Below are 26,253 nucleotides of genomic sequence, written 5' to 3'. Positions count from 1 at the left end.
TTTAAATACTTCGCCACCAACTTACTGTTATGGACAATGCAGCGCATAGCTGTATATTTGTGCTCTTTCTGTAACATCCTACGCTAACGCATGAACATCCTGCTCCTAAGATACCATGTTAGGAGAGGAGTAGCTGGCATAGATGTCAGACAAGCAGGTCAGGCTCCATGTGGGGTTGACATGGGAGAAAGCAGGGTGCTACACTTTCCCAGATGATGCAGAGAAAGCTCTGGATTGCTACTAGCAGTGATGGAAGATAGTTTGCAATGGCTAGCTGCTCAACGTACAGTAAGTGCCAAACCAAAACTAACAAATCGTTGCGCTATATGTACTGTACTTTCAAAAAATTATTCTCTAAGTATCACCAAGTCAAAAACTAAAATGGCCAAAAGGAAATGAGTATTTGCTATTTTTATGGTTTGCGCTGACATTAACGCCAGAGTCCTCATGCTTACGGTGTAGTTTTTCGACATCAAACAATCTTTAAGCCATTTGTTTTTAAGGGTAATGCTGTAAGATGAATTTGAAATTACACTAAAGTGTTGGGGGATCATAGTTTGGAGTATATTTAGGGTTTAAACTATTAATATAGGCAATTTTAAACATTTTTCGGAGGCCAGGCCACTATTCACGTCAGGTCTCTAACCCACGCGAATAGCAAGGGTATGAACTTACTGCAGCCGTTTACACTTCTTCGTATTTGTGATCATTTTTCGGTTACTCTCTGCTTTAACGTGGTTTCCAGTTAGACTACTGGATAGTTACAGTTGCTCATGCGGTATTCAGATACTTAATGTATGAGGAGCGTTCTCCTAGACCTGCTCCATATCAAGTGGCTTAAGATAACATTTGTTGTGAATCAGCACAATAAAAATACAATTGACCTGACTTTCAAATACGACACTCTGTTGTATACCTGGAGACGGGAGAGGTCGGGATGATCCCCCAGCGGGCCTCCTTGTCTGCGAGTAGTGGTGGTGTTTGGATCCAGGGGAATGATGCAGTTTTGAGTTGGGTGATGGAGTAGCAGAGGAAAGGGGGCTGGATGTGGTGCTTAAACTGTCCAGAGTCTCCACATCTGGGGGGACAATGTCACACATTTCAGCATCTGAACACCATCCAAGAGTCGTACCACAAGCTAAAATTGAATATTACCTCTGTTGGGACTATGGACAATAGTTTGATTTTCCTCTTGATCGCGCTTCATGAGGAGCTCCTGTTCCTCGCCGGGCAGGGGGGTGCTTACTTCGGTCACTTTACAGGTGTACTTGCAGTGTCTGCGCGGATCCACGGTGCTCCAGTATAATCGAGAACACCTAAACGAAGAGGGTGTGTTCGTATGTGAAATTAATTTCTTTTCCGAACTGACCACAATTAGGGTTTACGTCAAGAAGACGATCGCTTACTGGTATCCAACAGGGTATAACATCCTCCCATTTGATGAGAGTTCTGACAACACACCGAGTTTCTGGATCTGTAGAGACCCTAAAAACACAAGGAAAATTGTTGTCACTTGTCTCGTGTAGACCTGCACAATCAAAGGCAGTTAACAAGAAAATAATAACCACTTTATTGCAGCTTGAAATGTTGTACAACCAGATAATAATAATCAAATTTGTGTACCGATGGTCATATTAATTGATTCAGGCTCGAGGCCCGTGAGGAACTTCCTCTTGAGATTGATCCCTTCAAAGTCAACGTAGACTCGCCGTGGGACTTCAAATCCTTCCCCAGAGACAGTCTAAGGGAAATAGTCAAGCAGTTAAAAAATGCTTTTCTACGTGAAATTACTATCAAGTGCAACAACAACGCCCCCGACACACCTCCACACTGACGAGCTCTGTGTGCTCGAAGCAGTACACCTTACGGTCCCGCTGGAACACGCAGTTTTGGGCTCGTGCGCACATGAAGTGGAAGTTACTCTGGCAGGTGGAGAGGCAGCAGCCCACAGTGGCGCCCGACTGCCCGCAACGGTCGCAACGCTGGGGAATGAAGAACCCCCCAAAATAGTGTGAAATTCAATTAATTTTTAACAACCGACACTGTTAGGTGATTGAGTACCAAGTGGCGGCCCCGGTAGACTGCAGTGTGTACTTGGAGGAGGGCGCCCTTGTTCTCATACACTTCGGCAGACCAAAGGCAGCAGTTAATATGGGCCCACTCATTCTGGCCCAAGTACAACAGTCGTCCTGCATCCTTTTGTGATTGGCCGAGGGAGACGAAAAACTCAATTCAGATTTAAATGCAGTGCAACAAGAAAGAAAATGCAGCTTCAACTTACTTTGGGAGCAGAGTCACCATATTGCTGGCACAAAGCACACTGTCGGCAATCTTTGGAAGCCTCCGCATCCATCACACCTGTATGTACAAGACTATTATATTCAAACTTGGGGCCTTGATAGATACAAAGAGGGAGGAGTTTACTTGTCGTAGTGAATGATGTACCTGGTAACTAATCAGCACAGTACTTACTTTTGGTTTTGCCAAATGTGAAACCGGTAATATTTGACATTTTCCCCATCTGACTGTGAGCACAATACACATAACAGGCAGCAGCTGCTCAATGTCTTCCATACCTTGTGAATGTAGCAGGTCAGCTTTCCTCGCCTGCGTCCCTCTACTCTCCCTAAGCTGGTATGTCCTCTGCGTCCACTGCGCATAGCTGTGCTCCTTAGAGGGTGGGATGACGGCTTCGGGGAGCACACCACTGAAGAGCAAAGAATTTGCACAGAATGGGATGCGATTGGATGTCAGTAGATTGTGCAGGTTTAACTAATATGGTGGCCAGTGAATGTGTGTTGATCTTACCTTGGCAGGTCCTCAGAGAACGACCTCAACTTGTTTTGGTGGTATACGGGAAGCCAGCTGAATACTTGCACCATCAACTGTCAGAACAGGCAATAATTCTGTTAGACTAAGGGAAAATGTCCTACACACAATGACGTGAAATCAGCATGTTCATTTTAAAGGGGACATATTATGGAAAGGTTCATTGTCCGTAGGTACAAATGTGAGTGTAAATGGTTGTTTGGTGACAAGTGCCATATAATTGGCTGGCAACCAGTCCAGGGTGTACCCTGACTCTCGCCTAAAGATCAGCTGGGATAGGCTCCCTCTTACCTGCACTAATGGATGCACATTTTAGTTGCTTGGATAAAAATAGTTGGATCTCTGAGCGGCTGCCCACCCATCAAGTGTGAAATTAAAAAGAAATCTGTCGAACTTTATCTGCCTATTTCGGAAAGTGTGTATGTGTGGGTGCGTAGAGTGCTGTAATTCTTTGGGGGAGAGCACGATTTGTCTCCTTTAAGTTGGGAAGATTACTTTGGCATAATGTTCCCTGGCCTGAATGGATGGCTTTTCATCCTCTTCCTCCTTGAGCCACCTTCCTCATTATAGAGACTGCATCTTCATGGAATGCTTTCTGAGTGGGTGAAAGAGACCAAGACAGGCGTATTTATGTGTCATAATTTGTAGCAATGAATTTATATCCATCGAGCTCATACTCACAATGGATGAGTAATTGCCTCCTTTTAACTTTCTGTCCATGGCTTGTAGATCACACACTGGTGGCTGCTCCCCGATGAACTCAGTCTTGTTTGTTTCCTGACACTGAATCACACATACCCATTAAAAGCAAGATACAAGTATGCAAAACGTCTTGAGGGCATAAGTATGCGTACCGACTGACAGAACGCCAGGTGCCATGTGGCGCTGGAGGCGAGGAGGCCGGCGAGCACCTCATCCAGGCCAAGGAGCAGTTGGCTCTGCAGACGTTCCCTCAGGCTGCCATTCTCGCCAGCGTGCTGACGGCAGGGGGAACAGGTGAAGACTGCGTCCTGGGGTCGGCTTGACAGCAGCCCATACAGCTCCTCTGCAATGACAATCAACACCACACTGACTCATGATCATGACCAAGAGGAAATAACCATATAGGCTTTGTCCTGTAATAAAACTCACCTGATAGTCCTTCACAGCAGTGATGCACCCAGTGGCTACATTTGGAACACTGAATCATGCGCGCCCGCTGGCTGCTGTCCTCTTCGTAGCACTTGTTGCAAACTGTGCAGAAGTGACCTGCGCATGTACCGTAAGAGACATCATTGTCATAGTGTCCAAATAGTGAACAATTTGGAGAGCAACATAAGAAATCTGGAAAAAAACATGTCCCAAAGTTGTGATGATAACCATAGGGACAAGAAACAGAACATAGTGCAACTTCGGAAAGGGTGTGGCTGCTCAGTGGAATGAACAATTAAATCTCAATCACAGAAAAACAATTACAGAGCAGATACTATTGTAAAAAGCTATAAAATGTCAGTATGTAACAACAATGCATCTGTCAGGCATCTTCAAAGGGTGAGGTAGGTTTACTTTAGTTTTATTACATCGTTGTTAACCTATCTACACTTTCTACACTAAATTTTAAAATGTAACTTTACACATTCCTTTACAGATAAAGGTTTACAATGATTTATCACACATGAAAGGATATGAAAACTTGATATCACAATTATCATGACATAAATTAACACGAGCGGTACACTCACATTGTACTTAAATGTAAACAAAAAAAATTGCAATTGGCTGTATTTTTCTATTTACCTTTTTTTCAATTCAAATAGGTTTGGGTTGATGAAGACACCTAAAAAAACTGGCAATTAAATGAAGTTTTGCTAACTCAAAGACTTTATCCAGGGGTTAAGGCTCCAAGACCAAACTCTGTCTGCTATTGGAGGGCTGAAGTCAGGAAACCCATCACTTGAGGGCCCATTCCCCATTTTCTTCCTGACGACTTATTTCACTTAACATTATTTTGTCTTTAAACAACATCTCAGAAGTCTACCAGCTACAGTATGTTCGAACGCCACAAAGTCTTACTAACTAACCTTTGTCGTGAAGAACAGCACAGTCAGGGCAGAAGTTCTCTTCGTGGTTCCAGGCCACGTCCCACGACTTTCCGGGCGTCACGCCGCAGCTTTTGCAGCGAATACACGTCATGCAGAGCTTTACAAAACAAAACACACAACATTCTAACAAAAAGTCAAACCTAACGTTTATTAAAATGATTCTTTAAATTCTTAGCTTTGATAACAATATGAAGACTACCCAGGGTAAGCTGCAGTTCATTGGCTTTGGGTATGTTGGTCCCAGGCAAGAGGGATGGTAGGAGGTTTGACACCTCTTACACTGCAACACAGGCTGGAGAGAACGAACAACTGAGTAGAGTTGATATCAGGAGTCACCAATTGGATATGTCACACTTGGATAATCACAGAATAAGCCAAAAATGAGCTGGCTTCAAGACCTTAGACACTTTGCTCCTGCGCCCACACACGTGGCAGAATTTGCAGCGTCGGCAGCACCAGTTCTCCTTGTTTTCCCCCAGGGGGCGCTCCTCAGCAGAGAGACAGAAGCTGTGGAAGGGCTCGCAGCATATTTGGCAGTAGATCATCTAAGAGGGAATTGCAGAGTTAGTTCAAGAGAAATTGACAGTCAGACAGCAGGTGGTCGGTTTACCTCGTGTCGTCCTTTGCTGGCACACAGCAGACAGACGGGCTGAGGCGTGGTGGGGACAGACGTGAGGACGCTGAGGCCACCCATTAGCCACACGTTCTGGACTGCACAGTCCTCCTGGAGACCAAAAATTAAATTAAGTTATTACAAATTGAATGAATGTTTAATTTGCAGACAGAATTGAAAGTGTATACAAAACGTTGGGTGGCTGAAGTGCCTGTTTATCATCAACTGTGAAATTAAACAACCAACTAATGTTTTGTTAGCTGCCCATTTTCTGAAAATGTGCCCAAGCTTTCTGAATTGTGACATCAGAAGCCGCGTAATGTACGTCATACCACGCACTAAAGAGTTTCTCTGCCCGTGAGTAGATCCATAGAGTTAAATTGGCCTGGAATGGCCTTGCCCAATTGTCATCCATTTGCAGTCTGGACCCAAGAGGGGCAAATATTCGGAGTTTCCAAACATCTCCAATAACACCGCAAAAAGTTGCTAGACTTCTTGCTAGTCGCTTTTTTGAAAACTGTTGCTACGGGCCTTAGAATAGTCGCTAAATATAGCAACAAAGCTGCAACTGAGTTGTCACTTGCTCAGTCGCAACACACTAACAGCTTTGCCCCAAGTAGTCATGATAACTTAAGCCATACTCAGCACTTGCATGAGACAGAACTGGCCCCCAAAACCAAGCGATTGTAGTCTCAAGTGGATGTTAAGTGTGGAAAATCTTAAAATTATGAAAAAAATTTCAAATGATTGCATAGTATCCCTTCCTTATACCATCATTTTCCCATTTCCAATTATATTTTTAATAGTCTGTAAAGGCACACGCTAAATTTGGGTCTTGAGCAGTTCATGGGAAACTTTAGCAATTTGAGTCCAACATCCAAGCCTACCTTAAAATCCACACGGATCTTAGTCTTGTTCAGCACTGGGCCCTTCTGGGGAAGTCCATTAGGAAAACCCACGGGTGCGCTGACCGACGAGCCCTCGGCGGCATTCTGGGAAGGAAGGACACAGTGTGGGTCAGTTCCTGGCGGCCTTTGCAGCACCGTCCCCTCTTGTCCGTCTTGGGCGTCATCTCGGGCGTCATCTGCTCTGTCCTCTGTGCATTCTTTGTCACTCAAAACGTGGAGGGGTTGCATCTGCGACAGTGCGTCCCCTTGAAAGTGTAACGTGGTCGCAAACTCTGTTGGAGCTGAGCGCAACGCGGACTTTGGACTCCCTCGGGGTGGCGCCGATTCACTTTTCCGCCCATGTACGGCGGCGTGCACCACAGACTGAGCCAAGGGGTGCAGTCGCAACACGAGGACACGTGAAGGGGGCTGCGTTTCAGACGCAGGCCGTGTTACGAGCTGGGGCGTTACGGCATGCAGTGCGTGCGGCTCACTAGACTGTGTTAGGGGCCGCATCGATTCGGGTTCTGACTGTTTAAGGTTTGGATCCAGGCGCTGGGGCGGCTGCAGGTGAGGATCAGGGAGGCGGTATATGTGTACTCTGAGCTGCCGCCGCAGTTTGGACACAGGGGTTCCGGGTGGGCCGGAACAGGGGAACGTATCGCTGGGCGCCGCCTCTTCCGTGTTCTGCAATTCCTGCGGAGGAGGGGACTGCCTAAGCCAACCAGCCATACAGGTTCCAAAAGCTACACTTGCATAGAGGCGCATGCAACGGAGGAGACAGAGAAAGAAAGAAGTCCTATTGTACAAACACTATGTTAGCCAGGGTAAGTAAGGCGGATAAAAGGGGAAAAACTACAAACAGAGGCATGCTTGCTTTTACGTCCACATAGTTACAACCAGTCGGCTGGTTTTTATATAATTTCCAAGAAATACCCCATTTAGTTTAAATATCTATCTCAAATATCTCGGGGGGACAGACGGACGGATGGCCGTGTAGCAATTGCAATCATCCCAGTTCATTGATGCTTCTGTTCACACAGTGTTGCTAACCAAAACAGCAGCACCTACCGAAGCACATGAAAAGTCTCTCGGAGGTCTTAACACATGCTGTAAAGGGGTTCCCTGTGCAATGTTAAAGGTGATCTTTGAGCTCCAGAAGGACTGACCTGTGGTCGCTCTGCAATGTCACGCGCCTCCACATCACCATCTGAATTTCTCCCTATCCTTTTTATTTTGCTTCAAACTCCACTCTCACTCAGCATAAATTGTAATAAACCGCTAATGTGCTTTCTTCTGCAATCTCCGACGGTCACACAAACAGAGAAAAGCTCAGCAGTCTGTGGTCAAATAAATTCAAGTCTACATTATTCACATAAAAGGTAGTTGCTGTTCAACATCCCAAACACCAGCTAGTGAAATAATTCAACCCTCTTCAAGAAACATGCTGAAAGCATCTACAACATACAACAAACAAGTAAAAGTAAAGAGAAAACAGCAAGCGAGGCTGAACGCTAACAAGCTAGATCAAATATCCCTGAGTATCTAATTCCAGCACATTTTAGATTGGTGGACAAAATGAGAAAAGAGGCCCTGGAAGTAAATTACTTGGAAATTGTTTTCTTGTCGGGAATTTGTTAAGCTGGTGAAAAAAATAGCATAAACACACAACAAATCAATAACAGGAAGGACTAATAAACAATAGTCCAAATAATTTACCCCAGGAGTTTAAAGGAGCTACATGAGAAGAAACACACTTGCAGACATTATTACCTTGTAAGCTCTTGGTCTTCCTTTAGAAAATGGCCGCCGCTGCTTAACAGCCTCTGGAGGAGGGCCATCACAAAGGGACAGTTCAAGTCCTAAATCTCCCCCAAAAACACACACACATACAGACACACACCTAAGACACAGTTCGATTGTTTTTGAAAGAAGGAGCACAAAAGAGTTGATACCTACCTTGCTTTACGGTCACTTTCTCTGTCTTGAACGTCATAATCTCATCCTCGAGCTCTTCATCGGACTCAGACTTGAGCAGGTTCCTGAATGAGCGCGGCGTGATGTCGCGCAGGGACTGCTTGCGGATCTTGGTCGGCACTAACGTCTTCCTCGACTGCACGGAGCCCCAGTTGCCATCGTCGCTGCTCGACACGGCCGCCTTGGACTTCCTGGCCCGCACTGAGAAAATGGAGATGAAAAGACGATGACTGATGAACACTCAAAAGACATCACTTTTCTTAATATGAATGACACTGGCATTTAAACAGGAGTAAGATTCTCATATCCAAATTTATATATTTTTTTATACAGTGGTACCTTGATTTACGTGTTTAATCCGTGTGGTAACCAAGCTCTTACACAAACTTGCTACAATTTTGTGCAAATCATCATTTCATTGAGCAGAGGTAATGTTAGTTATCGCAGCATACAAAGGGAGTCGGCTGTTTTCCGGGTTTGGTCACGTGACATTAGCAATTAATTTCGGGTCGACAGCAGATGGCGGCCTATAAGATGGGTGAAAATTGATGATTTCATCTATTTAATTCTTATTCCACGATGGCAATATTAATTCAAATACCATTTTTATATGAGTGGGGTACATACATATACTTAAAAAAATAAATAAATTGAGTTTAGTTCCCCTTTAATTGATGAATTATTTTCCTTCACTCAACACTGGTGGCTATGTATCTGAAGCTCACTAATTATTATTTTTTTAACTTGTAAGTTCGGGCACTCATAAATCAAGGTACCGCTGTACTTAATTTTAAATAGGAACGTCAGTCAAGTGCCCCTCCCTACTATTCGGAGGAAGAATGTAATTTTAACAATGCGTACCTTTGAATTGTTTTACAAAGCGCTCCGTCTTTGCCGCTTCAATTCTTTCACACCTTCTGTATCTGTTGACAATACAGCACAAAAATGTGTTCATCTTTTTTTAATTCAACTGTTCACGTTGGTGTGTGTAGCCTTTTATATGCACTGTTTTTTGTGTGACACTTTGGGATAGTAGTGGCCCTCGTCTCGTCACAACCGCCTAGCTCCACCCAGGGGCCAGGGTGAGCAGTCGCTCATTTGCATGGAAAATTAAAGCAGAATGTCTCCTTATTGTATATTGAGGCGCACAAACGCATTTGCTTACATGCAACACTGTCGCTTCGTATTTGGCCCGCCATACTTGGGCTTGTCGCGACAATGGGCGCACTTGGCACAGTCACTGTCCACGAGGCACCCTTTGCACGCACCACAGCGCCGCGAGCGGACGCCGCCGGGCAGGTAGCGGCTCAGGATCTTGCGCTTCTTGAACTTGCGGCCGCGGCGCCGGCCACGCCGCCGCCACTGCTTTGGCTGCTCCTGAAGGGGTTCCTGGGAGACAAGCCACTGAGCCCCGCCTCCAAAAGAGATGTCCTCATCATCATCATCATCATCATCTGCGACATCTGCAAGAGGAAGAGGATGGACGAGAGCTCCAAAGTGCATTTAACACATTTAAAGATACCGTGCTGGTTTTATTATAAAGGGAGAGGCCACATTTTTTGAATAATATTAATGATATTATACATGAATTTGTATTTTTCAACAAACAGAAATAGCACTTTGTTAATATGGTATACAGAACAATATAGCCATCCATCCATTTTCTGAGCCGCTTCTCCTCACTAGGGTCGCAGGCGTGCTGGAGCCTATCCCAGCTGTCATCGGGCAGGAGGCGGGGTACACCCTGAACTGGTTGCCAGCCAATCGCAGGGCACATACAAACAAACAACCATTCGCACTCACATTCACACCTACGGGCAATTTAGAGTCTCCAATTAATGCTTGTTTTTGGGATGTGGGAGGAAACCGGAGTGCCCGGAGAAAACCCACGCAGGCACGGGGAGAACATGCAAACTCCACACAGGCGGGACCAGGGATTGAACCCAGGTCCTCAGAACTGTGAGGCTGACGCTCTAACCAGTCGTCCACCGTGCCGCCCAGAACAATATATGTCAAGTGAAAAGTGGCGTTTACGGACAATTATGGAGAAAAGAACAGAGGATGACTGGGCAGAAGAAATAAAAAACATGGATGTGGAGTGACCACATGTCAGTCAATTGGAATTGCTGTTAAAGAACTCCTGCCGCCCCATAATACAAGATCGTCTTAGCACCGCGCGGGGAACTTGTTTACAACACAGTGGTTAGGACGCCACATACTTGAATTCATCTGATTGCTCTGTAGGTGAGGTGTTAGCTCTTTAATTTCTCATGAGTGAACAACAATCGATGAACTGAATTTTTTATTTATTTAAAGAGTGGCATGTATTTTAGAGAGAAGTTTATTTGTCCAATCTGAAGATCAATGGCGTCTCATTCAAGGGTCGGACACTATTTGATGTAATACGGCTGTTTCACAGTAGTGGGAACAAACCCTGCAGCGAATATCGAAAAACTGCAACTAATAGTGGCCCCTAAAAAAAGTGTTATGATTGCCTATAAATGCCACAAGATAGCAAGTGTGATGGCCTCTCTAAATGACCCACTCCCCCCCCACTTGAATGGAGTTGCTTGGCACCAAAATGCCACAAAACACGGCCAAACAATACGTCTTTCAGACAGTGCTTCGGCCTGAGCACAAAAATAGGGAATAGGCGGGATTTTGAGGAGAGGTTCACCGCAAAAATCTACAAATGGGTGAAACCACGAGTAGCGAATTGCAAATGTGGGGCAATACCGTAAATTAAAAATCAAAACATTAATAAACAGTCAGACAATAACATTGATATACCTCTGCAGTATCATTCTTAATACTTTCCATTGCATCATTCTTCCTCTTGTTGAATGATATAGCACAATAAAAAAAAAAAACACATTGTGCAACAATTCATCATTCTTGATAATGCAATCAATCTTTTCTCACACACCACACCAACTTTTCTGTATGCTTCCATTTCAGTGTCTTTTCTGTTGTTATTATTGCAGATAGATATTATATATTCGTTATGCATTATAATATTGAATCAATTGTGATGTATATATCTGTGTAGATTTTAGCCCAGGCCTCTTGGATGTGGTGCGAGATTGTTCCTACGTGTGCTTCAGGGCAGCGAGACTAATGGTCCAACAGCACTTTCTCACCTCATACAGAGTGATGGCCGATCGACCAGTGTTGGGTAAAGCTTTCCAACAGCAGTGGCTAATCTGTGTGTGACAAAAGATATTTTTGCTGGCAAATAATTGATTTACAACTACATTGAGCTTACAAAGAACTTTGTTTTGTCATTTTGGAATTGGTGAATTGTGTTTTTAGGGGGGATTTATTCTGTGGTGGGGTGGATCTATGATTTACTACAAGTTCAGTGTGATGTACCAAAGTGGAGATTTTTTTTTAATGCCTTCTCAACTGCCCTCTTTACATATTTGTCTACTCGGTGGATTGGTTTGAGTGTTGAGAACAAACAAAGGGTCATCTCCATGGTTTGCGTCACACCATTGAGGATCAGTCAAGACTAAAAATGGTTGTGCACCAAGGATGCACTTGTCAAGTGTGCCAGTTAAAGATCAACAAGTGTGCATGGAGCGTACCTTCAATGGCGGGAGAAAAGGTGATACCCTCCCTCTCGTGCAGCGGCAGGGCACTGAGCCGCGGAATGTCGTCGGGCACCATTGCCCGCGGCTGGCCCAGGGCAACTGCTGCTGCCCGACACACGTGCTTGATCCTGGGACCACCCAAAGGCTGCTCCTGTCAACAAAACATGTTTTATTATTATATCCATCCATCCATTTTCCATACCGCTTCACCCCACTAGGGTCACGGGCGTGCTGGAGCCTAGCCCAGCTGACTCCGGGCAAAAGGTAGGGTACACCCTGAACTGGTCGCCAGCCAATCGCAGGGGGCTTATTACGGTATGTAATCATACAATTACATTACCTATTATTTATCTTAGTTTCTTGCATTTACATTTGTGCAGGCTTTTATAAATAAGCAAAGTTGGTACATTGTAGTTTACTCACGCTGATATAATAAATACTACTTAATGCCTATTTTAAAATTTGTATTTTGCATTAAAATACACTGCAAAGCGACATCTAATCGAAAATAAAATACCATTAGTTATACAATGTTTTAATAAGTCATTATTTTATTAAGCACTCATTTGAATGAATAGTTGCAATAATAAAATATCTGAAAAAATACAATTATTTCCAATTACAAACATTTTTTAAATAAAGTATTTTCTAATTAATACAGTGGTGCCTTTAGACAAGTTGAATACACATTATATAATAAACAGTATTAAATAATAACAACATTTTATTTATTAAAAATGTAATAAATTACAACTTGTAAATTTGATCAATCTCATGTAGTGTTCATATTAAAGTAAAACTCTTGTGTGTGTACACAATATGTAGTGGGGCCAACTTGCTGCCACCCTCCTTTCCTGTATACAAAATAAGTGTGGCTATGACAGTGACCATAGAAATGAATGAAGCATAAACGTGCATATTACCTGAGGACTTCCCAGTTTAGGAGACAGGTTGACTCTCCTTTTCCTTCTTCCGCTCACTGCCATGTGTGACTCACTGGAGCTCATCTGTTCATAGAGAAAAGGTCCTAATTAGGATATATTTATGTATGTTATATTCATGTAGCAGCTCTACAAGAGTTCTCTACTCACCTGCAACAGCTTGAACTGCTTCTGCTGGTCAATCTTGATGAGCTGCACTTTGGCTTTCTTCAGCAGGTGTAGCATTCTCTTGTTGGCTCCGCTCAGGCCCACCACGCGGTTTCCGGCCACGCCTGCCTCAGGCGCCAGTGCCCCCGCCGGGCGAGCCTCGCTGCTCCCTGCGTCGTCTGTGGAAACGGAAAGGGGAACACTTTATTAGGCACGGCCTCATCGTCCAACCACGGAGGACTCGAGATAATGATCTGTTTTGGCTTCGTCCTCCTACTTTTGTAAACCTTAAACTGTCTTGAAACCCTAACCATGACTTGAAACCCTCATTATAAACCCTGGCCTGAAAGTTTGATTGGAAAGCCCAAATTGAAACCTTAATTAGAAACCCCAACCCTGACACAATGTTATCAAAGAAAACAAGCTGTGCTTACTATTCCTGTCGGCATCTTCCGGGGATGTTTGTGAGGACGTCTTGGCGTCGCTGTTGACGACCACGGCGAGCTTCCTCACCACACCGGGCGAGTCCAACTCCTCCACAGTGAGTTTGGACCTCCGCCTCCTCCTCTTCTTGACATGCACGCTTAAATCGTCCGGACGTGTGCCGTCTTTGTCGTCTGCCCTCAAGGCGTACTGGCCTCTCTTCTTTTCCGCCAGCTTCAGGGTAAGCCTCTTGAGTTTCTTGTAGAAGTCCAGGTGACTGGTGGCGTGAACGGGTCTCGCCGAGAGCTTCGCTGGAGACGACGACTTGTCGGTCGCGGATATAGCGTCCTTGTCCAGCTTGGTGTCGTAAACGGACTCGTGAGAGGATGTGCTGGTCTTCTCATCCTCTTTCGGTTGATTCTTGAGCCAGGAGGACAAGTGGCCTTTTGGAAAGGGCAACATCGCCTCATCCAAAAAACGCTTTGGTGTTTTAATGACTCGGGATGAGCGTGCAGTCGTCACGGTCGGGGAGTTTTGCTGCTCCGTAAGAGGAGCGGGCTCGGGTTCTGACGAAGCAGTAGGACTGGGATCAGTGACGTAGGCGTAAAAAATGTGCTTGATGCGCTTCCTTTTAGGACTGGCGGTGTTGGCGGCCAAGGTGTTTTTCATCTTCTTCTTTTGATCTTTCATCTTCCTCCTGTGGCCGTATAAGGACTTGCGGGAGTGTCGTGCATACGGGCGGTGCCCCAACAACACCGGCGGCGGCGACATCCCCTCCAGTGGCATTGCTGCCTCCGGTCCGCTCTGGGCGCCGGCCTCCGCCCCGATTTCCGGGGACGCGGCAACGTCCTTCATCATCTTTTTCCTTTGGCGGCGCTGAAGGGATGCCGCCAACAGCCTGGCACGCTTGGCGGGCCTCAGCGGCGAAGCGTTGTCTGACATTTCTACCTCAACTCCATCAACCTGAAAGGTGTTTTCGACAGTTTGGTCTCGCTCAGTTTGTCGTGCTGCCCCGACACCTGTCCTGATGCCTTTCATCTTCCTGCCTTGCCCTTTAAGCGTCCCCTTTGGCACTTCTTTGACACCCACCCACTCTTTTTTAGTGGTGCGCGATACAACCTTCCCGATAAGCCTTTCTTCATCTTCGGAACTCTGTGGTACAATCTTCCCAATAAGCCCTTCTTCATCTTCGGAGCTCTGCGGAACAATCTTCCCAATTAATCCTTCTTCTTTTATGGCTCTCTGTGATACAATACTCCCAATCAGCGCTGCTTTGGGGGTCTTGGGTAATATTTGCCCAACGAGAGGTTTGGTTGCAGGGGGTTTCTCCGCAGCTTCGGGAGGCTGCACAGCTTTGTGAAGTTTTGCCTTGTTCGGTGAACGAGCTGAGGTTACGCCAAATCCACCAAAGTCTTCCTCCTGACGGAAAAAAACAATGGGTCATTCAGGGTTAATATAAACCTCCAAACTCTGGAAGCCCACAATATCGTGGCTTTTTTTAAACCATATCTGGTAAATGAAGTGGGAAACCATTTTGGTTGAGGTTGCCACTATTTTGGTATATGAAGTAGGAACCATTTTTGTTAACTGAAGTGGGGAACACTTTTGGTTCATTTAAGTGGAAAACATTTTGGTAACTGAAGGGTATAACCATTTTGGTTAATTAAAGTGGGAACCATTTTTGGTGACTGAAATAGGAATCATGTTAGTCAAAGAAGTGGGAACTGGTTTCAAAAAAAATTTCGTCGCTATTTGGTATTCTTAAATATTTGTTAAGATTATTAAATATTTTAAGAGTACACAAAGAGTACACCCAAGACTGTTTTGCACCACGGACAGCATTCCAATGGGATCAAGTTAACTAGGGACGGGCAAGTTCTGATACCAAGTATCGGTATCGGGGCTCATTTCACGGAATCGGGCACTCGTGAAGCATGCCGATGCCAGCCACCGTTACTTGGGGGGGGGGGCACAAAGTGCCCCTCGTCAGTAGTTCAGTAGTTGGCTCTCTACCCTGCAGCGATTCAGCATGTGCGTCAGTAAGAAAGTAAGGTCTTTGTTCACAATTATATCTCATTGTGTTTTATGTATCAAAAGTACTAGTGGTATCGGTACTCGCGATCAATGAGTACTCAAGAGTAAATACTCGTACTGGTAACGATCTGGGGGAAAAAAAGTGATATATCCCTTGAATTAACCATTTATTGCCCATGCAGTAATTATTATTATTTTTTAAAAACCTGATGGTTAAAAGGAGACGTCTATTTAAGAAAGGTGCTAGTTTGTCTTAATTCAATGACGCACGAGGACTAGAATTTCAGGAAATATGGTGTTTAGTAATCATCCATCCATCGTGGACAGTGACTGTGCCAACATCCATCATGTTTGTTTCTTTAAACAGAACTGGGTCACGTGTATCTGCCATGGATTTAATAATCCATTCATGCTGGATTAGAGTTTGCCTTCCAACTAAAAAAAAAAAAAAACGACAGCCAGAGGGAGGGAAAAAAAAAGCACATTCGACCAGTTTTCCAATTCATTTTCCCTCTTTCATTCTGGTATCAGTCCACAAGGCTTTGATTACATCAACTGATGCCATGAAACCCTAATCTGAAACCCTAACTCTTTTTGTACCCCTTCATACCTGGTTAGTACCACCTTGTTTTTTCCTTGTGTAAACAGGGATTAGCTATTTGAGAACCGACCAATATGGATCACTTTCCCTATCACTACTGCACTACTTTCCAATTATGACAGAGGGCTTTGGCGACATCTTAGGGCATTATAGAAAGAGCACACACAGAAAAAACACCAGCAGGTGAGTTTTTCAGCAAAAACAAAAACATTAAGGGGAAAAAAAAAAAAAAACACCAAGAGGTGAACTTGTTAATAGTGATCAGTGTATAGTAACAACACCTTCCTGATAATGTCAGGGTTCTCCACCACTGTGGGCCAACACCAAAAATGGGGTCAATTGATCAGCAACAGTAAAATGTTGACAGCTACTTTATTGACCATCCATGAGGCACACATTTGACTGGCAAAGGGCCTTTCTGATTCCCATTTTGTTGTGGCAATGTTATGTCTCCAGAGTTTATGTACAAACCCGACAGTTGGGGTCAGCATACTATACATAACAAATATTTTTCTTTATGACATTTCTGCACACTCGTAGGACCACTTTGGCATACTAGTAGTTTGCTGCTTCGAGTAGGATCCATGAGTTCACTTGTGCGTAAAAACTGCCTCCTAGTTGGGCCTAGTATCGTTAGCACAGTTTACTCCTAAGGTTTAATTATGTACTGGTAGGCCTAAAGTGGCACTTGGAATGCAAATATACATTATAAGTAAGACACTGTCGTTCTACTAGTACACCGTAGTTGTTCAAGTGCAATTAATTGTCTAACAAGTGAGGGCATAGTGCATACTAGTACATGTAACTTAGATTTGTACTAGTAGGCCAAAAGTGGCAGTTGTTCTACTAATGCACTGAATTGTCTTACTAGCAAAGCCAAGAGCGTACTAATACATGGACCTTAAGCTGGGTATCGAGGATATCAAAGGTGCTTGAGCATTAATTTGTTATCCTTGATACCCTTCTTGAGGTTGTACTAGAGGTCTAAATTGGCACTAGTAGTGGGGGGAAAAACATAATTAGTAAAGACACAATCGTACTAGTAGTAAGTACACAGAGTATTCTAGTACATGGTGCTCGAAATGGATATCAAGGATATCCAATAACATGCTCAAACGGCTTTGCACACAGTTGTCCATCCTGTAGTCAGCTGACAGTTCCAACGTGGGCAGTGTGATGATCAACTTGCCACTATGACGTTTCCCCAACGAACAGACGAAACATCCGCAAAACCAAAGACGAATTGAAGACGTTATGTTTTCTTGTTTCATTATTATTATTATTTATTAAGCATTAGAGCTAGCGAAAGTTTACTACACGACGGTCGTTTCCATAAACAACCGTCACTAGCTACCAAAGTTTCCGCCTGGTGGAGCGAGACAGAGACCGATATTCCTGAAAAACGCGTCTATTCCGAACATAAACGAACAATTAATGCCGCACAAGCACCGGGACAAAGTGGAAGTCGAAACAAACGCTACTTTGCCGCTAGCGTATCAAGGGGCTTCCACATCCTTTGTAATTCCTAAACAAGTGCATACAAGCGCCATTTCTCGTGTGTTTGGACCTAGTGAAACATTTTGTTGACAAGGCGTTTCAGCTAGTTCGCTCACCTCCTCGCTCGAGTCGAAGCCCGCTTCCCTCCGCCGCCCGTGCTTCTCGGCCACCCCGAGCAGGCGCAGCAAGGCCGGGTCGTCGCTCAACGCGAGGCCGATGTTGACGGGCCTCGGGCCTCCGTCGGCCGACTCGCCGTCGTCCGAGCTCAGCCTTCCGCGTTTGCTTCGCTTGCCGAGCCGCAGCCGGCCGACGCGGCTTGCACACGGCCGGCCCGGGAAGCGAGCTCGGGCGGTCGTCTGCGCGCACAAGGCCGCTGCGACGTTGGCGGACGACGACAATCCGCCTCCCGACGCCGCCATTACTGAGAACGACGTCAACAAGGAGAAGAAGAGCGTGCTGGCGTCTGACGACGACGACGGCGGTGGCAGAGACGAAGAGCCAAGATGGACCTGGACTGCTCCCGGCCAGAAGGCGCCAGATAGGAAGGGAGGACAAGTGCATCATGGGAAAAAAATACTTCTCGCCGCTCTGTTTGTTTTCTTTGCTTGCACCTCTTTCGTTTATTACTATTTTTCACAACGTTTAAAAATGTTCAAATATTAAATATAATGAGCTATAATTGGCGGTATTACATTTAACACAAGTAGCCGAGCTCAAACAAACATGGGAGTACACACAGTAGTTCACATTCTAACTAGATTATAGGCATTACTTTCATGTCATTTTATAATTACTTACACATATTTATGTATTAATTTCCGGACCTCGATTTTGTGACTTTGCGCTAATTTTTGACATTAAAACTAAAATTGTATTCTGCAATTCCTGTTAAATATATTTTTAATTGCACTTTAACGCTAGTTATTGGATATATTTTACATTATATATATCTATGTAAAAATGTAACTCGATATATGAAATAAAAATGTATTTGTAATTAAATGCAACATGCACTTATTAAATGTATAGTATATATGCGTTTATTTAAATATTGTATAAAATCTAATTGAAATCAGTTAAAATATATAAGCGAAAATCTGGAGAAATTACATATGAGTGTCATTAAAATCTACTCATTAAATATATTACATATTATGAAAACCATTTAAAATATATACATTAAAGTAAAAATACTGTATAGTTAAATTTCATTAAAATCTATTAAATGTATTTTACTTTATATATTGATTGGAGAAACTTTCTATTTAATTATAATCAAAATAGTCACATAAAATGCGCGCAATTTTTAAATGTATTTTTAATTACATTAAATGTAACTATCATATACATTTACTACATTGAATTAAATATGAAAATATATACACATAAATAAGATACAAAATATATATATATGAATAAAGTAAAATTTCAAAACTATGTACATACTGTAAATACAAGGAAATGAACATTTTTGTGTGCAGTCTCAAGAAAATTAAAAACAAATCTTTTGGGGAAAACACTTTAATAATAAAAAAAACATGAATATCTGTTGCTTAATGCAGACAATTGTTCATTAACCTCAAAGAACTTGTCAAGTCAAATATTGATTGTAGAATTACTGGTAAATTTTACAACTTCCTTTTCAAAAACAATGCACTCACAAATGCTCAAATAAAATAATAAGCTCATCCTTTTTTACAGAACTTTAAAATGGCCTTTCGAGAACTTGAAAGTATCAAAAATGGCCGCTGATGAGGGAAAAGATTGCTGTCAAGTGTAGTAGTGAGGAAGGCCGTGGCGTCAAAAAGAAAAAGTAGTTATGTACAGACTGGCATTTATGCCGTGGTCAGCGCTTTTTGAGAGAAGATGAAGGCGGCGGGGGGTGCTGGCTCCTCTTGTGTGCCCTCAGTGCATCAATGGAAGGGAACACCAGATCACAGTCTGCTTCGGGACACGGGATCTGCAGCTCCTCTTCCTCCTCCTCCTCCTCCTCCTCCTCCTCCTCCTCCTCATTGTCATCGTCCTCCTCATCATCATCTTCCTCCTCAATCCTCTTCTTCCTCTTGCCCCCCGCCTTCCTGGTCTTGGCTTCCAGGTGGCGCTTACCGGATAGTTTGACTTCGGCGTTGTCGACCCTCTCTTGGTGGCTGTGCAGCGCCTCGTCGGTGAGGAAGTGGCGCCAGCAGATGGAGCAGAGGCGCCCGCCGCTTTTCGCCGCAGCTACCACGTCCCGGTCGTGCTCGTCGATGCAGTGCATGTGGAAGTGGAGGAGGCTGCGGCAGCGCACGTCGCAGTCTCGGCAGCGCCACACGCCTTTCACGCAGCCCTTTCGCTTGTGCCTGAAGAGCTGCGACCAAACATTTGCAGTCAGTCATGTGAGTTCAGTTGTTTGAGTCTTTGTTTGAATAAGTTTAATTGTGTTTAGAGAGTGTGGGAGGGGTAAAACTAATAAAATCATCACGCATACAGCAGATTTCCACCTATTGCAGATGGGTCTGGAATGTATCCCCCGCCATAAACATGAGTTCAGTGTACTTGTGTTTCTTGTACTCACACTACTGAAGGTTGGGAACACTTTGTGGCAGGAGGAGCAGACGGGCATGTCGTCGGTCCGGTGGTGGATGTCCCGGTGCACGCTGAGTTCTTCGGGGGAAGCAAAAATTCTATCGCACTTGTAACACGAGAACAATGTGTTGTTCTGCGGAAAGACGTAAAATGTTGACCACCGGCCAGCCAGAAAAGGCTCACGGGAGCAGGAGAGCGACGAATATCGACCACGTTTACCTGCATCAGCTGCCTGGTGTACTGATCCGGGTGAGTCCTCCTCAGGTGGTTCTGCCTGGCCTTGGTGGTGACAAAGGTGATGAGACATTGCGGACACTGCAGATCGTCACAATCCTCCGCTGCATCCCAACCGCATAGAACAATTAAAGGTGGAAGCTTTAGGCACATACGCTGCCCAGAAAAAGTTTGGGAAATTTGGATTTCGGTCGAAATTTCAGGTTGAACCTAAAATGCACATGCACAACTGTTCAATGTTTCAGAACTTTTTGCACAACTTGCTGTTCTCCTACAAGGAGCCGAGTGAAGTAATGTTGATCAAATGTTGGCTGCCATCTTGTTCTCATGACGTCAAAATGTGACCAGCATGATGAAGAGCACCGTTCGAATACAAATTCGAATTTAACCAGGAATGTTTTGGTCCATTCATGGATCAAACTGTTGTGATTTTTTGGGGATAGTTAGATACAGAGAGACCAGAAGTGGATGTCCTTATATATTTTCATGGAATTTTGCAGTTCAGTTCGTTGTTAGACAACAGCAACTTGTGCAAAAAGTACTGAAACATTGAGCAGTAAGACGTGCATTCAAAGGTTTAGAGAAGGTCAAATTGAGGTGAGCTGCAAAGGTTATAGTGCATCTTAGGTTCATCCTGAAATTTCCATGATTGTAAGTAGCGTATCTGAACTTCAGTCAGTCAGGAGGACAACTTACAAGTTTGCAACTGGGACGTCGCAGAAGACTCAGACTTCATCTCTGGGTTGGTCTTCATCACGTTGGTACCCACGATCACTTCCTCGATCTTCAGCACGTCCATGTCTTTATTCACTTCACGCGGAACTGTTGAAAAATAATCATAATAATAAAAAGACAACATTTAAAAATTATGACGCCGATAAGATGTCAATAGGTGGCCACGATTGGTTGAAAACGACACAAACGAACCACAGGCAGTTCGAATGATAGCGAAACGGGTCATTGTATTTTTTAATTTGAAGTCTTTGCTTTGTTCCACGAGTCACCATGCATGGTTATTTTAACTAGTACTTATTGGGAGCGAGTATGACTTTTAAAGATATGAATATTTGTGGAAAACAAACAGATTATCCTACCCCTGTTGACCGTAAAGGAAACCGCGGCGCCAAGAGGTGTCCGGGTCACGTGACATGCAAAATCCCGTCATATCGCGAATCTGATGTCGCGATACTTCGGAGTACGTTCTACAGATACAGTAAACTAATTAAAAAAAACGTAACAGTACGCACGGTAAGCAAACTTGATAAAACCAGTGTATTCTTCACATTCTCATTTATAATGTTTTGTGCCACACATATATAGAAGATTGTGCTGTTTTAAAATCCTGTGTATACAAATCCTGGAAGGAAAAACTGTTTGGGGGGGGCTGGACCGGATTAATGTAATTTCAATTTCAATATAATAATTATGCTAATAAAGGCATTAGGATAAGTGAAATGTTGTTACAAATACAAAAAAAGCATATTTTCCCCCAATAAATCTGTAATTTTATGATATGAAAGTCAAAGTTTAACAGGGGAATAAACAAGTGAATTTCAAAAATACAACTTTAGTTTAGTAATATAATGCCTTTTATTCTGGGAAAGACATCAGTTTGGGAACCACTGGTATAAACCATTAAAAACAACGCTGAAAATAACAAGCAGGATTAATAACATGTCAATGTGGATTTACGGTTCATAGAACTTTATTGACATTTCCATCAGACAAGGAGACAAAAAAAAAAACAAAACACTTTTTTATTTTAAATATTTTGTGAAGAGCACAAGCATTCGGGTGTTTCAGGTAGCGATGAGGCAGAGAAGCACGCCAGCTAGGATGAAGAGTAAGCAGACATTTTAAGCTCTGGCCTGCTTCTGGTGCTGGAATTGGGCGATTCGGCTTTCCATCACGGGCCTGAAGTGTCTGATCAAGCCCTGAAACAAAAGGGAAAAAGGTGCTAAGTAACGATTTAGACTACTGTTAGTTTATTGTGCTAACTGCTTGCTTGTTAGCCACAATTTGCTCGTTACGTCAAAAAAAATCTAAATCTGATTGATCAGAATGGGAAATTTTGTTTAGCCGCTAGCTCGCTAGCTGCCATATACTTGTCACTTGTATGACAGTTGATCTGATTTCCATTGGGCTCACCTGCACGGGCCAGGCGGCGCCGTCTCCCAGGGCACAGATGGTGTGCCCTTCGATCTGCTTGCTGAGCTCCCAGATCATGTCGATCTCCGACTGCCGCGCGTCACCTTGCACAAAACGCCACATCATGTTGTTCATCCAGTCCACCCCTTCATAAACATAGAAGAAATTAGCCTCACACAGAACCTTGTGTAAATCACGTATGGTGGCAGTCGGGACCTTCTCTGCAAGGTGTGCACTGGCCACAGCTCTCGTGCTTGTAAAACTCAATCAGGCGGGCGATGGCTCTGATGATGTCAGTCTGAAAAAAGACCCACGCTCCAAATTTAGATCATGAATACGATAAGACGCTTGCCGGACTGTGACAAAAAACGTACGGATTTGTCCATGACGATGACCGCGGCCGTGCCCAGGCCGGTTTGAGCCTGGACGAGGCCGTCGAAGTCCATCATCACATCTTCGCACACTTTCTTGGGGATGAGCGGCGTGGACGAGCCGCCGGGGATGACGGCCAACAGGTTGTCCCATCCGCCGCGAACGCCGCCTGTCACACAAATGGTGGTTCACAGATGTATGAGACATGAAAAGCTTAACGTTTCTGTTTACCATATTCACTGAAATTGTGGCTTCTAATCTAATTGAGGCCAGTACTCAAGTAATATGCCTTATTTTAATTATTCATTGTAATTACATATTACCTAGTCTCTGCACTTGACTAAATCAGCACTCCTTGCCATGATATACAGTATGTGGCGTTTACATGCTAATATGTAGCCACCTAGCACTGCGACGTGACGGTAGGAATCGCAAGGCTTCTAACGTACCTGCGTGCCTCTCGATGAGATCCTTCAGGGGGACGGACATCTCCTCCTCGACGGTGCACGGGTGGTTGACGTGGCCGGAGATGTTGAAGAGCTTGGTGCCCGAGTTCCTCTCCCGGCCAAAACCCAGAAACCAGGTGCCTCCACGGCGGCAGATGGCGGGCGCCACGGCCACCGTCTCCACGTTGGCCACAGTCGTCGGGCAGCCAAAAACGCCTTCATCATTGAAACAGGCAGAATTAAAATTGAATATATGGAATAAATACTCTTCTTCCTTTCTAAAGACAGGCGTTCAATGCCGCACATCCTGTCTATGGACTCACCCACGTCGGCAGGAAATGGCGGCTTGAGTCGTGGCTTGCCCTGCTTTCCCTCCAGCGACTCGATGAGCGCCGTCTCCTCGCCGCAGATGTAGGCGCCGGCACCGCGCATCACGAACACGTCAAAGTCGTAGCCCGAGCCGCACGCGTTCCTGCCGATGAGTCCCGCCGCGTATGCCTCGCTGATGGCCACCTAAACACGTGATGTTTCCAAGTAAGATGGTTATAGACACTTCATTCATTCACAGGTACACATACACACACACACACACACACACAATCGACACGATACTGATAAATTTTAAAGTAACACAATGTTCACCAGCATTCAGTAATACAAACAGCTCTGTGTGTGATGCAATTACTTCATTCAGAGGAGTGTGAACCAACCTGCAGATTGGACGACTCGTTGTAGAACTCCCCCCGGATGTAGATGTAGGCGGCGCGGGCCCCCATGGCTCTGCCAGCCACCAGGCAGCCCTCCACCAGCTTGTGGGGGTCGTTCCTCATGATCTCCCTGTCTTTGCACGTGCCCGGCTCACCCTCGTCGGCGTTCACAACCAGATACTTGGGCCTTAGGGGGGAACAAAATCGTCATTTGTTTTGTTTGTCTGTTTTACTCTATACACAAAAAAACATATTTGTAGGTACTGTAATAAGGACAGAACCCTTGAACTAAATTTGATCAAGTTTGGGTTCAAACCATCACACAGTACCACTGTAGCTCCTTGGACTAATTACTCTCTTTTTTAGACAGGGTTTGAGTAGCATCATATTTTTTAAGGGCATATCAGAACCAGTCCAAAAAAACTGCAAAATAGGTAAGTTTTCAGAAAATACCTGCGGATAAGTTCCACAGGGGAAAAAAAACGCAAGAAAGTGAAATTTTGAATCGTGAAGTGATGGGTATTACTGTATTATGAGTATGTTTCCGACCTGCCGTCACTGGGCTTGTTCATGAAACTCCACTTCATGCCAGTGGGGAACCCCGCGCCTCCTCTCCCGCGCAGGCCTGACACTTTGATCTCGTTGATAATCCAGTCCACGCCCTTGAGAAGAATCTCCTTGGTCTTGTACCAGTCGCCACGCTTCAAGGCACCATTCAACCTGAAGCAAATGGTTTTCAACTCAACTAATATAAACTGTACTTGACTTTGGCAGAAGGTCTTACATCCAGTCGTGACGGCCGTAGAGGTTGGTGAAAATTCTGTCTTCATCAGCCAGTGGCCCAAATTTTGTTTTCTTAGGAGGACTCTTGGAGAAAAAAAACAGACATATTGAAACATTGGTTTTTTTTCATACTTTCTGTTTATATATATGGAGGGTACCTGCACGGTGCTGTTGAATCGGACGACGGCGCCTTGACTGAGCGCCGCCGGGGCGCGCGCCACCCCGCTCACGACAGCCCGAGTCAGGGACAGCATCCTTGGGAAGTCAAAATTTGGAACCACATGTTACTTTTCTTTTAATTTGATTTTTAAACGTGTACTTTTCTTAAAAATTGATTACACGTTTCAATTCTTTTAACTGTGAAAATGATTTGCTTACATTTTATACAATTTCATTTATTTTGGATGTATACACTCATTTTAATATATTCAATGTATTATCCCAACCTTTATTTATCATTATCTTCCATTGTTTTAGATACAGCTCTTTGTATTGGATCCGTTGTCTATTGCTAACGAAATGTCCACAAACACACAGTCTAAACATTGTAAAAGGATAACGCAAAAGATTTGAACTGCAGAATATAATTTACACACACACACTAGCGCTTATTTTAAATAATAATAATAATAATGGCATTTCTAAGTTAGCCCCCACATTTTATTGTTAACAAACACTTATACTAATAATAGTGGCTTAATAAAATGGTATGTATATGTCATAAATTACATTTCACATACTGTCAAAGCAAACACAGAATTTGGTTTAATTTGAAATACAAGACAAACATGATTTGTGCATTTAGTCCACTAAGATACAACATAATCACAGCAAATGAACCATTTATACCCTCGTCAATTATATAATAAGACCTTGTGTAACTTTGTTATGCAGGTGAGATAATCACAGATGCTAAGTGCGAACACAATGCTAACTAAACCCACACTGGATTAGCAACTGTCGTCCAATGCTGGATTGTAACCATAACCATAAACTGAATGTTTACATGTTTGCTATCCATATATTATTAGTGACCTCCACGCCTGCGCGGTTATTGCTAGCTTTAGCCTGTTATGCTAGGCTGACTCGCTGCAATAACCTTGCCCGCCTCACAAGTGAAGAGCAGAATTGGCAGCACCGCGACCGAGTACCTACATAAAACGACCAGGTTTTTTTGTTGTTGTTGTTGTAATTAATACAGAATAACATTGCCTGAGCCAAAGGAGGAAAATGCTGGGTTCGCATAAGCAAGCCATCACGTACCTGCTCTTCGTCCAAGAGTTTATGAAAGCCACACCGGAAGCGCTGCTTACATTTCGGAAGTAGTCGTGCACGTCACCAAGTGGGCCACCTGGGATTTATTTACTTATTCGTA

At 44.1% G+C, this 26,253-nt stretch overlaps 3 protein-coding genes across 3 annotated transcripts in view; all 3 read right to left on the bottom strand.

The window, feature by feature from the left end:
• LOC133396134 (histone-lysine N-methyltransferase 2B-like) overlaps window positions 1-18,166 on the bottom strand; it is a 25,490-nt gene extending 7,324 nt beyond the window's left edge. The window contains 28 exon segments of the mRNA XM_061665619.1: window positions 917-1,078; window positions 1,156-1,316; window positions 1,407-1,485; window positions 1,624-1,741; window positions 1,824-1,982; window positions 2,062-2,196; window positions 2,282-2,358; window positions 2,577-2,707; window positions 2,809-2,885; window positions 3,325-3,387; window positions 3,389-3,424; window positions 3,511-3,612; window positions 3,684-3,874; window positions 3,961-4,077; window positions 4,890-5,007; window positions 5,110-5,202; window positions 5,309-5,455; window positions 5,521-5,634; window positions 6,411-7,106; window positions 8,184-8,278; window positions 8,370-8,588; window positions 9,249-9,310; window positions 9,553-9,850; window positions 11,975-12,131; window positions 12,904-12,987; window positions 13,072-13,247; window positions 13,503-14,910; window positions 17,740-18,166. Coding sequence (XP_061521603.1) covers window positions 917-1,078; window positions 1,156-1,316; window positions 1,407-1,485; window positions 1,624-1,741; window positions 1,824-1,982; window positions 2,062-2,196; window positions 2,282-2,358; window positions 2,577-2,707; window positions 2,809-2,885; window positions 3,325-3,387; window positions 3,389-3,424; window positions 3,511-3,612; window positions 3,684-3,874; window positions 3,961-4,077; window positions 4,890-5,007; window positions 5,110-5,202; window positions 5,309-5,455; window positions 5,521-5,634; window positions 6,411-7,106; window positions 8,184-8,278; window positions 8,370-8,588; window positions 9,249-9,310; window positions 9,553-9,850; window positions 11,975-12,131; window positions 12,904-12,987; window positions 13,072-13,247; window positions 13,503-14,910; window positions 17,740-18,042 — 5,578 coding nt within the window. The 5' untranslated portion in view covers window positions 18,043-18,166.
• Window positions 18,167-19,102: 936 nt separating this feature from the next.
• On the bottom strand, window positions 19,103-21,560 carry LOC133395788 (oocyte zinc finger protein XlCOF7.1-like). Its single transcript, XM_061664981.1, has 5 exons — window positions 21,517-21,560; window positions 21,119-21,244; window positions 20,408-20,526; window positions 20,178-20,321; window positions 19,103-19,970 (listed from the first exon to the last, which is right to left on the bottom strand). Exons 2-5 carry the CDS (start codon window positions 21,219-21,221, stop codon window positions 19,470-19,472), a joined length of 867 nt encoding a protein of 288 aa, XP_061520965.1. The 5' UTR covers window positions 21,222-21,244; window positions 21,517-21,560; the 3' UTR covers window positions 19,103-19,469.
• Window positions 21,561-22,162: 602 nt separating this feature from the next.
• On the bottom strand, window positions 22,163-26,187 carry ndufv1 (NADH:ubiquinone oxidoreductase core subunit V1). The gene is made up of 11 exons (XM_061664699.1): window positions 26,142-26,187; window positions 25,037-25,133; window positions 24,880-24,962; window positions 24,645-24,815; window positions 24,099-24,282; window positions 23,712-23,901; window positions 23,392-23,604; window positions 22,945-23,111; window positions 22,787-22,868; window positions 22,571-22,716; window positions 22,163-22,356 (listed from the first exon to the last, which is right to left on the bottom strand). Exons 2-11 carry the CDS (start codon window positions 25,130-25,132, stop codon window positions 22,279-22,281), a joined length of 1,410 nt encoding a protein of 469 aa, XP_061520683.1. The 5' UTR covers window position 25,133; window positions 26,142-26,187; the 3' UTR covers window positions 22,163-22,278.
• Window positions 26,188-26,253: the final 66 nt, after the last annotated feature.

Source organism: Phycodurus eques, chromosome 20 (assembly GCF_024500275.1).
Source record: "Phycodurus eques isolate BA_2022a chromosome 20, UOR_Pequ_1.1, whole genome shotgun sequence".
Taxonomy (NCBI): Eukaryota; Metazoa; Chordata; class Actinopteri; order Syngnathiformes; family Syngnathidae; genus Phycodurus; species Phycodurus eques.
Note: the sequence above shows the minus strand (reverse complement) of the source record. Positions and strands in the feature narration are given on the sequence as shown.